This window comes from Callithrix jacchus, chromosome 6 (assembly GCF_049354715.1).
Source record: "Callithrix jacchus isolate 240 chromosome 6, calJac240_pri, whole genome shotgun sequence".
Taxonomy (NCBI): domain Eukaryota; kingdom Metazoa; phylum Chordata; class Mammalia; order Primates; family Cebidae; genus Callithrix; species Callithrix jacchus.
The window spans coordinates 55,548,214-55,565,216 of NC_133507.1; the positions used below are offsets into that span (position 1 = coordinate 55,548,214).

Consider the following 17,003-nt stretch of genomic DNA (forward strand, 5'->3'; position numbering starts at 1 on the left):
ACGTTTCTGTTAAGTAGGATTGAGGCACATTTTAGAGATCCTTGTAAATTAGGCAGTGGAGCATCTAAACTGTTACGTCATCTGCAAGTTACTCTTGGATTTCCATAACACTTAATATAATCTTGAAGTTTTCTGATGTAGTAATCTGGTCTTTAAGGAAGATCTGTCTGGAAAGAGTGAGACTGGGATGTGACTGCAGTAGAGTTCAAGCATGAGTTCTGATAAGGACCTATGTAGAGTAGAGGTGCTGGAACAAAAGATAATAGGGTAAGACATTTTTGAAGAAAAGAATTAAAATACTAACTAGATTTATTGATTGATTTTGATTGATTTCTCTCTGAATTCCTTTTAAGTTGGCCTTTTGTCGTCTTTTTAGTAATCTTGCAGAGTAGGTCTTCAATATAATAGAAGTTCAGTCTGTCTTTTGTGTTTAAACTTATTTTATTCATGCTGGGAAATAAATTTAGGCATTTAGGCATCAGGGTTTTAACAACTTTAACATCTTGACATGTTAATCTTGTTCTTGATTGTTCCAGCTGAAATGAAGTCAACTAGCCAGATTGATTATTGTGGGGATTACTCATTTTTTTTTGGATCTCAAGCTTGTCGTGTCATTTCTTTAATCTAGAAGTACCCTATTACTTTATTTTATATTTAAGAGTGGAAGGTTTAGTATCATGAATATGACATGTTAGTATTTTAATTACAGCATGAAAGAATATACTTTTATTTAGACTTTTAAAAAGTGTGTTATAGGTGATTTTTAGCTGGCATCTTAACACAGGTGTTTCAGACAAACTTAGTTGAGATATTAAAGTCTTATTTGAATATTCATCTATTATACAGTACATGTTTGAAGATTGCTGTTCACCAAAAAGTAAAGATGAAAGATTTATTTTAAGGATAAATATTTTGTACGAGAAATCTTGCAGGGGTAGCTCGTAAAACAAATAGAATTATAATAGACCCCTGCTCCCATCCTCAGATACCAGCATTGACTTACTTTCTGTTTTGGGGGGAGATGATTGAGTTATTACAGTTGAATTTTTAAAACTGAGTTAATTTTTTTTTCTTAACAGGTGAGAAGAAATTTGTTTGTCCAGAATGTTCAAAACGCTTTATGAGAAGTGACCACCTTGCCAAACATATTAAAACACACCAGAATAAAAAAGGTATTCACTCTAGCAGTACAGTGCTGGCATCTGTGGAAGCTGCGCGAGATGATACTTTGATTACTGCAGGAGGAACAACACTTATCCTTGCAAATATTCAACAAGGTTCTGTTTCAGGGATAGGAACTGTTAATACTTCCGCCACCAGCAATCAAGATATCCTTACCAACACTGAAATACCTTTACAGCTTGTCACGGTTTCTGGAAATGAGACAATGGAGTAAATATTACACAAATACTTATTCATTGTGGTTATTTTTATACAGTAGTGAGAAGAATATTGTTCCTAAGTTCTTAGATATCTTTTTATTGATGTGCAAAAATTTTTGGATTGACAGTAACTTGGTTATACATGACACTGAAATGCCTTACTTTGTATGATATTCCATAGTATATTAAAAATGGTAAAATTGCATGGGTTTTGTAGGTACTTTTGGAATCTAGAAGAAATGAAATTTTACCAAGTTATATAAAGAGAAAATTGAATTTAACAATGAGAATGGTAGTCTAACCAAATGCATCAATCCTGTGTGGTTTAGTGTAAAAATAAGAACATGTTGGTATTTATCTATTGTAAGATAAAAAAGCTGGTGGGTGAAAGAAATCATGTTATGATAAAAAATTTTGTAATTTTCTTGATGACTGGAATTTTTATTATGCATAACTGACAAATCAAGTTTCCAAGCAAATGTTACATAGTGTAGGCTTTACTTAGCTTATCAATTTGTCATTTTGAAGCTAATTATTTTAATTAGGTTAACTATGTACAATATTTTAAGCATTACTCTTGTAAGATTTTGAAAACTACATTTTAACATGGAACTCTAGGGATAGTCACCTTTTAAATCCTGTTGAAAAGCCATGTTTAAGATTTAATTTGCCAAAATAATGTCTTGTTAATATTCTTTCAATAACGAAGTTGGGCAATATAACCAATGTTTAAAAAAGTTTAAAATGTATAGGTTGAGGCATTTGGGTGGTAAGAAAATGTTATAGTGAATTACCCCTTTTCTTGAAGATTGGAGGACCAAAAAAAAAATAAGGTGTATTGCATCTTAGCAGTGATTTTTATCCAATCTCGTTTCCAAAAACCATATGTCTCCCAGGGCCTTAAAAGCCATCATGTAAATTACCAGTAAAGTATAACATATGCAAACATAACAAAATCACTTCCATAGTGTGACGATACTCCAACCATATGGATATTAGTCATAGAAAATCTAGAGGTTTTATGATATTTTTTTAAGTCTTTTTTTTTTTTTTGTCTAGGTAGTCAGTCTGCACCTAAATATCAATCATTTTCCTTTTTTGCTTCTTCCCTTAAAATTTATATGTATCCAGTACATTTAATTGAGAAACGTATGTTTTTTATTATGCTGTATTTTCTTTTTATTTTTTAATTATTGTTTATATTTTCAATTTAAAAATGTACAAAATAAAGTTACATTGCTGGTCTTGTAAGAGCTATACAGTTTTCCTAAATGTATACCTATAACTGCAGCAGTTCACCTATTTCAAAAATTTGGAATTATGTTCATTTGTTACTCTTAAGACCACCTCAAATTTAAAGGCTACCTTATTGTACGTTTAAAGTGTATTATAACAGTGTGGTAGTTAATAAAACACTATTTTTTTTTTCTTTTGAGTTTGTTGTATTCCTATGCATTAAAAAGATTGTAGTGATATGGGGTAAGAATCTGTGGTTAATTTTTCTTCAGCTTTGCTTTTTGTTTTTAGATTCTTGATTTTAGACCATTGTGAAGAGGTATATTTATTTCAAGAAGAGATGTAGAGACACTGGTCATTTATTAATTTTTTTTAACCTAAAGTAAGAATGAGCTTATTAGATATAATTTTGGAAAAATGTCTATTAGCTCTTAGCCCACATTGATTCATACTAGTTTTATCAGTACCGTTTGCAAGATTTTTAAAATTTTCCCTTTTAAAGCAATGCAGGATATTGAAAACCTGAATTTACATTAAGATTCCTGAAAATGATAAATCAGCTTTGGTAACCATGGCAGGAGTTACTTGAAAAAGTTGTGTTTTGAATTTCTGTGTGTTTGATTACGATAAAGGCAGAGTAGGAAGAAAGTATTAATGTGTGATTTTCCAGGCTCAGTCTGACACTGTAGTAATAGCTGAAGGCGTTAGAAAACTCTCGATACCCATAAACAGGAACCGTTTTTCTAAATGTGAGACTTAAGCTTGTGATGTAACATAGGAAGTTCTGATTGGAATAATATAAATGAACCACTAAATTGTACAATTTGAAGTTACAGGGATTAGATTTTGGATCTTTAAACTCCTTTAGGTAATTTTTAGAATTTTTAAATTAAGATTAACGTGAAGAGAATTAAGTGAGGAGGTGGCTCACTTGAGCAAACTTCCCATTTAAGTCAGATTAAATCATTTGAGTGATGGTAGAGATGTTTTAAGTAATACTGAATTTTTACAGTAAGTTTATAGTGTATTTTTAATACATGGGTTTCCATGCATATTTTATAAATTCATAGAGAATGAATGCCATGAAGAAAATAAGTAGTCTTGAAAATTATTTAAAGTTTTAAATAATTAAAACTTTAGTGAAAAAGTTAAAAAGTTCGTGAACTTTGAAACTTTTACCAATCAAAGTTATGTAACCTCAGTGTAGGTAATTTTAAATATTTCTATTTTTATATTTTAAAATGTTGAATATACTCTGGAAACAACATTTGAAGATTTGCTCTGATGTCAACTTTTTCTCTTTATAAAGTCTATTAATATTGTATATGAATATAATATTTCTCTGGGTAGGTATACTCTGATAGGTGTTTTGTCAATTGCTTTATTTTTGTAAAGGCTTGAGTTAGTGCATATTGAATATATGTTCAAATCCTATTGTAACATTTAGTGGACTGGATTATCTGTACTCTACCTCAAATTTTAATTTAAGAAAGTATCTTTTAAAGAGCATCTCATTTTCTGTAGATTGAGACTTTAGACTTTGAAAAGCGACTCAACCGAAAAGGACATAATATTTTCAAGGAGCTACACCTATTGCAGAAAGTCAGATACCCTGTCAATAACTTTAGTCTTTGAAAATAGTGGCAATGCTTAAGATACTTAAAAATACACGTACATATAAGCTGAAAGCATGTCAAATCTATTTCATAGGAAATAGTTCTTATACAGTGTTGTTCATCAGAAATTGTTGGAGAGCATTTTAAAGATTCCATAGGCCTGGCAGCCGCCTCAGCTTACTAAATCAACTTCTCTGGGGATGGAGTGTATTATATGTGTTTTGAAAGAGTTGGCTTAAGTGGTTCTGTTAAACACTGCTGTGTTAGAATCACTTAAAATAGAGCAAGCATCCCCTTAGGCTCTTAATTGTAGTTTAAATTTTAGTACTGGCTACTCGAGATCCAAAAGTTTTGTTTTATGAAAAATTTGTATTGTGTTCAATATTGTTTGAAGTTTGGGGTTGTTGCATAAATGATTATGGAATAACATTCGGTTTTAAAATATACAAGTTGACATGTTAGTCATGCTACCTGTTACACGATTTGGTTTTTCAGTTTTAATTTCATGAAGCTGGTAACAATCATTTTCGTTGTAAAATTAGTTTTCACTAAACAGTATGTTTAAAACTTACTGCCATGAATGAGTACTAAGTCTTTTGTTGTCTGACAAGCACAAAACGAATTAGTTGATTGGTATTTGGGGTATAAAATTTGATATTTTAGTGAAATCACCTGTTTTATTTAGTGTTGAAAAAAAATATATTGATTGGTTCCTTGCCTTGTTCAGACAGGGTTGCATATAATGTAAATAGGTATCAGTGTCAGATACAAGGTACTGTAGAAATCTGGAAGAGGGAGAGTTCTGCATGAAGCCTGGGAAACAGCAGCAGAAATGGCATTAGCAAAGGTACAGTGTGGTATGACTTTGTGAGGGATGAAGTGGAAAAATTTTGAAGGGGGGCTGCCAAATTGCAAAATAATTTTTTTTATCAGTGATTTCTAATCTTTTTGGGATCATAGGCCTTCTCCCCAGAAAAATTCAAGTCCAGGGTTTGTCTTTTTTTTTTTCCTTTTTGTGACAGGGTCTGTCTCTGTCACCCAGACGGGTGCAGTGGTGCAATCATGGCTTACTGCAGACTGGTCTCAAGCAATCCTCCCCACTTCCGTCAGCCTCTTAAGTAGCTCAGACCATAGGTGTGCACCACCATGCTTAGCTAATTTTAACTTTTTTTTTTTTTGTAGAGTTAGGGTCTCACTCTATCGCCTAGGCTGGTCTTCAATTCCTGTGCTCAAGTGATTATCCAAAGTGTTGGGATTACAGGCCAGAGCAACCACGCCCAGACCAATCTAGGGTTTAATACAGGTGACAAAGTCAGAGTCTAAAGGATATACAAGGTTGTTTTTTTCCCCCTGTTGCTTTCATTTGATGTTATAAAAAAAAAGTCTTCATGATAGGAATATTTTTTTAGAAAGTTTTGTAAAAGCTGTCATATATATTGTCACAACATGATTTATGCCACTTCATTGTTTTTAAGATACAGTTTTTGATGTTAATGGTATCCTGAGAAGGCCTATCTCCTTCCGCCCTTCTCCATTTTTCACCTTTTAACCATTGCTTCTAAATCTATGCTAAGCTACATACAAGATGTGATATTGATAGTTTTCTTACCTTCTTAAAACCTGATTTTCATCATCCATGAAGAGGCTAGCAATAGTACTCCCTCCTCATAGGATTGTTGTATTAAAACACCAGCATTTGGCCTAGTGCCCGAAGAGATTCAAATGGGAAACTCTTTCTGATGCCCTCCTTCCCCCTTAACTCTGGGGATTCCATTTTTCTGTAGTAAAGTGTTTTAGAATTTTCATTGTTTAACTATGGTTCATGCATTGATTTTTTCCAAAATGAGGGGAAGTCTTGTTTTTAATGCAAAAATGTGAAAAGAACAATTGGAACCTAAACTTTTCATCCACTATCGGGATGGAGTAAGAAGAAAAGACTGAAGCAAACAAATGTCTTTTCTTGAAGAAATTACACCCCTATGTAAGATTCTATCCTATTTTAACATTTCTAAAAACCACCCAAAGAATCTTCAGGTTCATTTTGACTAAAAGATAAATTTTAGCATTGAAGTGGTTTTTAAGGTTGGGAAAGGCCATCAGAGAAATGCAGTTATTTCTCCCCTTCACCCTTCCCCTGCAAAAAACGTCTAAGCCTCTGATTAATAGATAACAGGAAAATACCAGAATTAATTGGCTTAGTGACCTTTCGGGATACCTGCCCAACTTATATTCCTTTTCTGAGCATTACTTTCCTACCACTTTCAGTGAGGAGCTGTTCAGAAATCAGAGTGGACATTTGATTAAAGTTGAGCCAATTAGGTGATTTCTCTTGAGAATTTGGAGTTGAAAAACTGATGTATTGGGAGGTTACATTGGAACATACATGGGAAGTGGAAAGAAAGCAAAGATGAGAGATACTCAACCCCGGAAGAACAAGAATGATTTCTTGATTCCTGATAACTTTGCAGTGTTTGTTCCAGTGTCTTGCATTTCACTGTCTGCATTTCTTTCCTGGGGTTCCACAAGATAGCCTTGAAATCTTACAGAGACTCCCCAGCTTAGTTTTTTCTTAAACCAGAAAGCTATTATTTGCTACCAAATAATGCCAATTAAAACATCTGAAATACAGTTCATTCTCCATAAAACACCACAGAGTTGGTAACTTGATCCGATAGAAACAGGTCGCCAACTACTGGGCCACAGACTAGTACTGGTCTCTGGTCTGTGAAGAACCAGGCCATACAGCAGGAGGTTAGTGCGCATTCCTGCCTGAGCTCCACCTCCTGTCAGATCAGCCACAACATTAGAGTCTCAGGAGTGCAAACGTGAATCACACGTGTGAGGGATCTAGGTAGCGCCCTCCTTATGAGAATCTAATGCCTGATGATCTGAGGTAGGAGCAGTTTCATCCTGAAAACATCCCCATCCCTCCACCCCCATCCTTGAAAAAACTGTCTTCCACAAAGCTCTTCCACGAAAAGATTGGGGACCGCTGCTGTAGGAAGTACCAACAAAGTCACTTATTGCCTCCCAAGTGAGTCAGGTTTAGATGAGGCAGAACTTAGTAGAGAGCTTGGACAAATCAGAAAGGGCGGGCCTTGAAGGGCTGGTAGAATGTGTCCAAGAAAACTGATTAATAGGCTTAGAAGTCCCTTTACAATTTCAGGACACTCTTACCAGATGGCTGTGTCTATATCTGTGGTTGGTCTTGTCGAATACTGATTTTCTGCCAGCTTTGGCCTATGGTTTTATTTCATACCACATCCTGTATATTTTCATTACATATTTGGACTCAGAATAGGTTTGGGCCTTACTTTTAATTGTGTATGCCCAATTTGTCCTCCTCACACCTTGATCCTTTAAAAATTCTTAGTTGTGTTAATTGCATCTTTCTCAGTTTTACTCCTAGTAACTGCTTTTTTCATCTTTATTCATTTAGTAAAGTTAAAATCTTTCATAGCTTAATGTAGTGATTAAGTGGATAGGTTTTGGACTTAGACACAAGTGGGCCTGCTTGTCTCCTAGTTCTGTGGCTCACCACCTATGTGACCTTTCACTCTTTACCTTTCCACTCTGAGCCTGTTCTGTATAAAATCAGAGTGATAGCTAGCATCATTTTCATGGAGTGATTATGGACATTAAATAAGTTAATGCATGTAAACCACTTTCTGTAATGCCTGGCTCATATTATATTAAGTATTAGTAAATATAAACCCTGGAGAAATCAGTATTCGTCCTACACTTGAAAATAATTGTCCTCATAGTGTATTAATGAGTTAGTTCACCTCGATCCACCTAGCTGTCGGCAAACGTTTATTAACAAAATTGGTAGTATTCATAATGTGCCTATTTTTTAAAATCATGAAACATTTCAAGAATACAGAAAAATGCAGAAAACAATGTAAAAATACCTAAATATCATCCAGCTTTTATAATTTAATTTTACCTATATATGCTTTTTTTTCTTTGAAAAAGGAATGATTATAGTTGTACTTGAAATTTGTATAGCCTTGTCTCATTTCATTTATCTCACTCTACCCACAGCGGTAACTGCAGCTCTGAATTTGATGTTTACCAGAATGATACCATGAATGGCTTTATATCCTTATTATATGTATCCATACCTAGGATTTTTAAATCATTTTCAAATTTTATATAAATGGTATTCTGTACAAAACCTTCTGGGACTTGTTTTGCCACTCATGTTTTTGAGTTGTATCCACATTAACATGTTTCTCTAAATCATTCATTTAAATGCTGTAGTTCATTGAATAAGTTTATCACAATGTGACAAGCATTTCAGTTATTTCCAATTTTTGACTTATAAATAATCCTGCAATGAAATACTTAATGTATTTCCTTGTGCATATGTGTGAGCATTTCTTGAGATATGTATCTAGAACTTGAATCACCTGCCAACAGGGTATTCTTAATCTTCTGTTTTACCAGATACTTCCAAATTGATCTCCACAGCATATATACCAAATGATGCTCCTACCAGCAGTTTATGGGCGTTCACATTTCTTCCATACCCTCCCAATCCTGCCTTGGCAGATATTTTTTTCCAGTGAATAACAATAAATTTTGTTTTGGGATTTGACAAAATTATTTAGATTCATCTGGAAGAAAAGCAAGTATAAGTAACTAAGAAATTCAAAAGGAACCAGAAAAACTAAGCAATGCATATATTAAAAATTGGTACTAGTAGGCATAACCAAACATTTGTTAGCTGTAGCAGAAATAATGCATGTTCTTCTCACTGGTTCCACCTTCTAGCTCTCAGGCAACCCCAGCCCAGTGTGGTACTTCTCATAGTCTCTCACTGTAGGGGACTTCTCACATAGTAGACAGCTCTCTAGGGTTGAATATTGAAAAGAAGGCTTGGCCAGGCACAGTGGCTTACGCCTGTGGTCCCAGCACTGTGGGAGGCCAAAGTGGTTGGATCACTTGAGGTCAGGAGTTCAAGACCAATCTGATCAACACGGTGAAACCCCATCTGTACTAAAAGTGCAAAATATGCCAGGTGTGGTGGTGCATGCCTGTAATCCCAGCTACTCAGGAGGATGAGGCATGACAATCACTTGAACCCAGGGGCGTAGTTTGCAGTGAGCTGAGATTGAACGACTGCACTCTATAGCCTAGGCAACAGAGCAAGACTCCATCTCAAAAAAAAGAAGGCTTAACTCCAAGTAACTTTTCCTGCTGTTCATTTTATCTAAGAGCTGGGGATATAGGCTGTAGCACATGATGGATTGATGGATGTGAAAGGATAACTCATGACTTTAATTCTAATTTTTCTATATTCTGGTGAGGTTGAGCATATTTTTACAAGTTCATAATCCATTTTCCTCTGATAGGAGTCACCTGTTTGAATCCTTTGCCCTCTTGCTTTCTGGGGTTATTTGCAATTTTTGCATCGATCTTGAAACATTCTTAATAAATCCAAGGTATATATTATTATAGAGATATATATATGCTGATAATATATTTTCCCAGTTTAAGGCTTATATTTGAATTTCATTTATGTTGATTTGCATATGTTGTCTTGCAGAAGCTTTATTGTATCTATGAATTGTGGCTTTTCGGTCTTTCTGAAGAAATTTCTACCTACTATCATAATAACGTTTCTCTAAAAATTTTATGATTTTGCCTTTCCATTTATCTTGTTAATTCACTTTGAAATTACTTTTGTTTGTGGTGTGAAGTCTATTGTTTTCCATATGGATTATCAGTGTCTTAGCGGTTTATTGAATGGTCCAATGTTTCCCTGCTGATTGTAATGCCCCCTCTGTCATTTAGCCTACATTCTTGATATCTGGTGAGGAAGTCTCCTCTGCCCACCCTTCTCTGTATTTCAAAATGGTTTTGATTGTTCTTAACCCTTGGATATTTCTGTGGACTGTAGGATTAAATGATCAAGTAGAATTGATCAGGTTAAGATTAACAATAAGGTTAAGATTTTCTATTAGAGTTACATTGAATCTATAGATTAATTTGGGAAAAGAATATTATCTTTCTATCCATGATCATTCTGTATCTCCCCATTCATTCAAGTCTTTAATTTTTTTTCTTGTTTTTTGAGACGGAGTCTCATACTGTCTCCTGGGCTGGAGTGCAGTGGCACGTCTTGGCTCACTGCAACCTCCATCTCCCAGGTTCAAGCCATTCTCCTGCCTCAGCCTCCTGAGTGGCTGGGATTATAGGCACCTGTCACCATGCCCAGCCAATTTTTTGTATTTTTAGTAGAGACGGGTTTTCACTATGTTGGCCAGGCTGGTCTCAAATGCTTGACTTCGTGACTCACCCGGCTTGGCCTCCCAAAGTGCTGGGATTACAGGCATGAGCCACTGTACCTGAAAAAAAAAGTATTTATTTTTAAAAATAAATTATTTTCTCTATGAAAAGCCTATTGCACTGACTCCTATGTAGCTTTTGTTTTTATTATCACTTTGGAGACTAGGCTTCTTAAATATTTAAATTGATCAATGCAGGAGTATATAAATGCTACTGATTTTTTTGTCTAATAGTCTTATATAATTCTTTTGCTATTTTAATAGTTTGCTTGTAGATCCTGTATAATTTTCTATGGAGACAGTCATATTGTCCTCAAATAAGAAAAGATTTGTCTCTTCATTTCCAAGTCTTATTTATGCCTCTACTTTTAAAGTATCTTATTGCATCAACAGCTTAATGTTAAATAGAGGTGGTGGTGCCAGACGTCTCTGTCCTGATTCTGACTACTATTTACTTTTCTTTCTCACATGTAACTATAACCTTATTCAATTCTTATAACATGATGAGATAGGTGGAATAGGCATTATCTCCATTTCTATTCAGGCTTCGCCGGCCAGAGTACCACATAAAAACACACAGAATATGGACCCCAGATTTTCTGACTTCAGATCGTGTGTGATTATCTCAAGTATCACAGCTGTCTTCATATAACCTAAAACAGGATTGATGGCATTTATTTCTTCAACAAACATTTCAGTGCATGTTATATACCCAATACTCAGGATGAAATGATCATTTCATAATTTCCACCCTGAAGGTTATAGTCAGAGAAGCTGAGGACATTCTGACTATAATCACCTTTCTGACCTAAAAAAAAAAAATCTACCTGGTTTCTCTAGTTTCCTGTACTTTTTCATTATAACAGCATATGCCCTTTATTTCAATGTTAGGGAAGGGCTGTATTTTTTTTTTCCCCTTAAACATGATCCTCTAAGAGCTACGGTAGAACTCTGCTAAATATCCACAGATGTGATAGCCTGGGAGAGCCTGGGAGGCCTTGTCTACTTGATACAGTAGGGGATTCATGAGGGGACCTAATAAACCTTTTATGACTTTCAAAGAAAGAACATAGAGCCTGACTTGCTCAGAAAGAAAGCTGATGATGGGAATGTCTCTTTCTAACCAAAGTGTTCCTCAAATCTACTCCAATATTGGAGATGTTGAATCAACCCTGAAATGGAGACTAGAAACGACGAGGCAGCAAACATAGGCACAAACCCAACTTTGTAAAGCAATATTCTGCCCTGTAAATCATTATTTGACTGATGACGCACAACAAAAATGACAGTGGGTGTGAATACCACCCAGAACCAAGGTCTTGTGTTACCTAGTCTCCCCTCTCTGCTGGGCTGGTTTCTTTTCCAATTGGCAAAGGAAAAAGGGACAGTTTTTTTGAGATATTTTTCATCCTAGAATTTAAACTTTTAGGACATAGAGGGTAAAGGCTTGGAGGAAAGAAGAGAGCCATTAACAGCTATGGCTGTGGAGAAAGAAGGTGTCCTAGAATGTGCAGGGGCATCAGAGGGCCAGACTCAGCCTGCAGCGCCGGTGCTGAGCAAACTCTTTTTAGCGATCTGTACTTAAAAGAACCATCAAAGGTGGTAGACAGTCTTAACATTGTTTGAAGCTGGCTTTTTGGACTCTGACCCAGTGTGATCACACCTTCTTTGTTTTTGAGGACTTTTTCCCCACTACAACTGTGAAATCTGGTGGGGAGCAAGCTGCAAACTTAAATTCCTCCCTGGTTTTGCTCTGCAAAAGCAGAGGAAACTGTCCCTTTGCAAACAGTCAAAACATCATCAGGGTCACAGCATGAGTTCTGTCAAGTTGCTGGACTGTCAGGCAACCAGATGCAGAAGGACCCAGGCCTTGCTCATCATTGAGCTCTAAGAATTAGCAGCACCAGGTTGCTAACTTCTTTGCTTTTGGCAATTACTTCTGCCTCAGTTTCCTTGTTGTCCCATGGGCAGGCAGCTAGGTGAGTGAAGTTGGCGTTTGGCTTGTCTCACTGTCACCCACTCCTCACTCACAATCAGGTTCTTAAAAGAGTTGCTCACACAATCTTTCCACTTCCGTTTCCTCACTATCTTCTCACATAACTACCATCTGGTTTCCACCCCTTCACTTCACCAAAGATGCTCTTGAAAAGGTCACCAGTGACCTCCTTGTCACCAACCATTGTAACATTTAAACATTCACATACTGCCTGACCTCAGTGTTCACAGCAGTTGGCTGTTATCCATTTCTTGAAGCGGACCCTTCCTTGATAGCTATCCGTGACCCAGCTGCTTCCTTCTTCCTCTTTCCGCTTCTCTCTCTTCTTTGCTAGCTTTTCTTCTTGTACCTGTCACTTAAAAGTCAGATGTTCCCCGCGCTTGATCCTGAGCTGATTTCTCTTCTCACTCTTCACTCTCTTACTGGATGATCTCATTTGTTTTGGGGACTTCCTTTTCCTCCAGACACGGGCAACTCCCAAGTTTTCCATCTCCACTTCTCAACTGAGTTGCAGGCAAAATATTAAATTACCTATTTGGCCCCTGTATTGGAAGTTTCACAGGAACCTCAAACTTTATGTGTTCAGAATTCAATTTCTGAATATCTGCCCCTGAACCTGGACCTTCAGTATTTATCTCGATGAACAGCATCATCATATGCTTCTCGATGCTCATGCCAGAAAGGGGAAGGTTAATGTTGATGCCCTCTCCTTCTCATTCCCCATATGGATCTTGTTGATTGTCCAAATGTCCCAAAGTAATGCGTCTCTGTACATCTTCTCTACAAGCATCCGAGCAAGAGCCATCATTTTTTGCTTGGATTACAGCAGTATCCTGGAATTTGGGCTCCTCGTAACCACTTTTCCTGACTCTGACTAGTCCACTCTTCAATCAACAGTCCAGAGTGATCTTTGAAAATGTCAGTCTTCTTATAACTCTTTATTGGCACTTAACCTAGCATCCCAAGGCTCTGCTGCCATGCCTGGCTGGGCCTCCGCCAGCTTCCCCAGCTTCCGCACAGGTGAGCCTGTCCCTTACTTGCTGTGCTCTGACCGACTACCCTTCTGCTTGCCTCTCTGAATCCTGTGCACTCGGTCAGGGCTGCATTATGACTTTCATAGGCTCTAGGCACTTTTGCCTTGTAGTCTCCTTCATAAATATCTTTTTAAAATTATGATTCTATGGTAAAAAGATGAATATAATCTAGGTTGGATTCATTTTGTTACTGAGATAAATTCATGAAAATAAATAAAATGAACTATTAGCATTAAAAATTTTTAACTGACAAAAAATGTATATACTTATGATGTCCCACATATTTTGAAATATATACATATGCATTGTGTAATGGCTAAATCAAGCCAATGAACATACGCATTACTTCACAATTTATTCTGTGGTGAGAACACTCAAAATCTACTCTCTTAGAAATTTGCAAGTATACAATACATTGTTATTAACCATAATCACCATGCTGTACCACTTACCATCTTAAAGCGCACAGTTGAGTGGCATTTCATACACTGACAATATTGTGCAATCACTACTTCCACCTAGTTCCAAAACATTACTGCAAAGAAAATCCTGTGCCCATTAAGCAGGCATGTCCCCATAAACCCCTCCTCCTGCCCCCTGAGACCCATTAATCTGTCTTCTGTCTCTATGGATTTACCTGTTCTAGATGTTTCATACAAATAGAATCATACACTATGTAGCCTTTTTCTTCTGGCATCTTTTACTTACTGTAATGTTTTCAAGATTCATCCACATTGTAACATGTACTAGTAATTCATTCCTTCTTAAGGCTGAATAAGATTCCATTGTATGTGTTTACCACACTTTGTTTATCCACTCATCAATGATGGACATTTATGGTTTTTTCCCATCTTTTTGCTATTGTGAATAGTGCTCGATATGGTTTGGCTGTGTCCCCACCCAGATCTCATCTTGAATTTTAACTCCCATAATTCCCTTGTGTTGTGGCTGGGACTCCACATGGGGTGGGTCTTTCCCATGCTGTTCTCATAGTGAATAAGATCTGATGGTTTTATAAACAAGAGCTCTCCTGCACAAGCTCTCTCTCTCTCTCTTTTTTTTTTTTTGCCAGCCACCATATAAGACATCCCTTTGTTTTTCCTTTGTCTTCCATCATGATTGTGAGGCCTCCCCAGCCATGTGGAACTGTGAGTCAATTAGACCTCTGCCCTTTATAAATTACCCAGTCTTTATCAGCAGCATGAGAATGGGCTAATACAGTGCTGACACGAACACTCATATACAAATACTTGTTTGAATGCCTGTTATCAGTTCTTTTGGGTATATACCCAGGAATGGGATTGCTGGATTCATTACTCTCCTATCTTAAAAGAAATTAAAGCCGGGTGCAGTGGCTCACACCTGTAATCCTAACACTTTGGGAGGCTGAGGCGGGCAGCTCACCAGATCAAGAGATGGAGACCATTCTGGCCAACATGGTGAAACCCTGTCTCGACTAAAAATACAAAAATTAGCTGAGTGTGGTGGCGTGCACCTGTAGTCCCAGCTACTCGGGAGGCTGAGGCAGAATTGCTTGAACCTGGTAGGCAGAGGTTGTAGTGAGCCGAGATCACGCCACTGCACTTCAGCCTGGCGAAAGAGCAAGACGCCATCTCAAAAAAAAAAAAAAAAAAGAAAAGAAATTAAAAACATGTTCATGGATCCCTAAATGTGTTATGAGCCTAGGCACTTCACCTACTATGCATGATCAGGCTACCTTGACGCTTCATCCTATCCCTTCTGCCTGAGCTGCTTCTAGTACACCTTTGGTGTAGCAGGAGAGGGGTAGCCCTACCTACCAAAATGTCTATTGGGAAGATCAGCTGTGCCCCATAGAGCAGAAAGGGCCCCCAGTAGGCTAGAGAGTGGATATACTCTCAGTTCCCATCCCAGGAGAAACATGAATTGGTGGCAATAGTCAACCTGAGCTCAAAGCAAAGAACTATCCTGCTCATCTGCATAATCAGCTCAGTATCCCACTTGCTCCTGACTTGCATGTAGGCAACCTGGGCCGTTTTGAGATGGGCCTTTGCTCTGTTGCCCAGGCTGGATTGCAGTGGTGTGATCGAGGCTCACTCCAGCCTCGGACTCCTGAGCTCAAGCTAGGACTGTAGGTGCACACCACTGCGCCTGGGTAGCCAGGGCCCCCTTAGTTCTCATATACTTTCCACCTCACTTACCTCCTCTTGGGGAGCCTGACCTTAAAAAAAAAAAGAAAACGGATTCCCCTAGTTTTGGGTACAGTACTGGTGGTAGTAGACAGTAAAATACAAACAAGTATTACTTGTTATGCTGACCTAATTATTATCTTTTTCAAGGCCTTGGGATTATATTCTTGTGTTAACTGGTAAGTCTCAGGTAAATTTTGAACTGTAGAAAGAAAGAAAATCTGAGTAGAACATAGTAGAGGATCTGTGTGCAGTGGCTCACATCCATAATCCTAACACTTTGGGAGGCCAAGGCGGAGAATTGCTTGAGCCCAGAAGTTCAAGAGTTCAAGACCATCTTGGGCAATATAGCAAAACCACATCTCTAAAAAACAAACAAACAAACAAAAACAAACCTAAGAAATTAGCTGAGTGTGCTACTGAGTGCCTGTAGCCTCACGCTCTTGGGAGGCGGAGGCGGGAGGATCACCTGAGTGCAGGAGGTAGAGGCTGCAGTGAGCCATGATCACACCACTGCATTCCAGTCTGGGCCACTGCAATCTAGCCAGGACAACAGGAGTGAGACCTCAACTCAAAAGAAAAAGAAAAGAAACTAGAGAGTACGAGGCTTTGTCTAGCACTCTGTCATATTTCTCCTCTGCTGTTTTTCCAGCAACCCAATGGTAGCAGAAAAGGAAGAGGAGAATTGTGTTTTGTTTGACACTATCCTTCTTTTTTAATGTTAACCTCAAGTCTTTATTTCTCTTTTCTTCTTTTTCTTGCATGTTAAATCAGTGAACCTAGTGTGAAGTTTTATTAAAAAGGAACCTAAATGTATCAGCCTTATGTTGTAGATTTACCCGTCTTTATTATTTGTCTGCATACTAGGTGGCTAAAAGGAAGGGTTTGGTCGGATCGTGTCCATTGCATCAATGCTTCCCTGTGCTTACATTTGTAACAGGAGAAGATTATAGTCAGAAAAAGTTCCTAGCCAGTTTTTTTTAGTCCAACCCACAATATTTTCCATTCCCCCTTTTATTTACATTTGCTCTGTGGCTTGGGTAAGCAGACCACATTGCTTGCTGCCTAAATTATTTTCCGACTACCAAATTGCTATGTCCCTGAAGATTCCCAAATCATCTCTTACATGTTTTTAGGCAAGCTGTCTTTAGGACATTGAATTATATTCTTTATTATGATGTATAATTATAGCATCAATGTCTACACACCTTTTGTTACGAGTATATACTAATTATTTTTCCTGTTTCAAGATTATTAAAGCAGTTCTTAGGCATTAAA

The 17,003-nt window shown here is 37.2% G+C and overlaps 1 protein-coding gene across 7 annotated transcripts in view; it reads left to right on the top strand.

Annotated features, from left to right (window-relative positions):
- The window catches only part of SP3 (Sp3 transcription factor), a 128,279-nt gene extending 125,462 nt beyond the window's left edge, over window positions 1-2,817 (top strand). For all 7 annotated transcript variants that reach the window (XR_013518874.1, XM_078327385.1, XM_078327383.1 and 4 more), the window contains one exon: window positions 1,080-2,817. Coding sequence is in view for 6 of the 7 variants with exons in the window: in XM_078327385.1 (XP_078183511.1) it covers window positions 1,080-1,396 (317 nt within the window). In the remaining variant the exon portion in view is untranslated. The remainder of the gene's footprint in view (window positions 1-1,079) is intronic.
- Window positions 2,818-17,003: the final 14,186 nt, after the last annotated feature.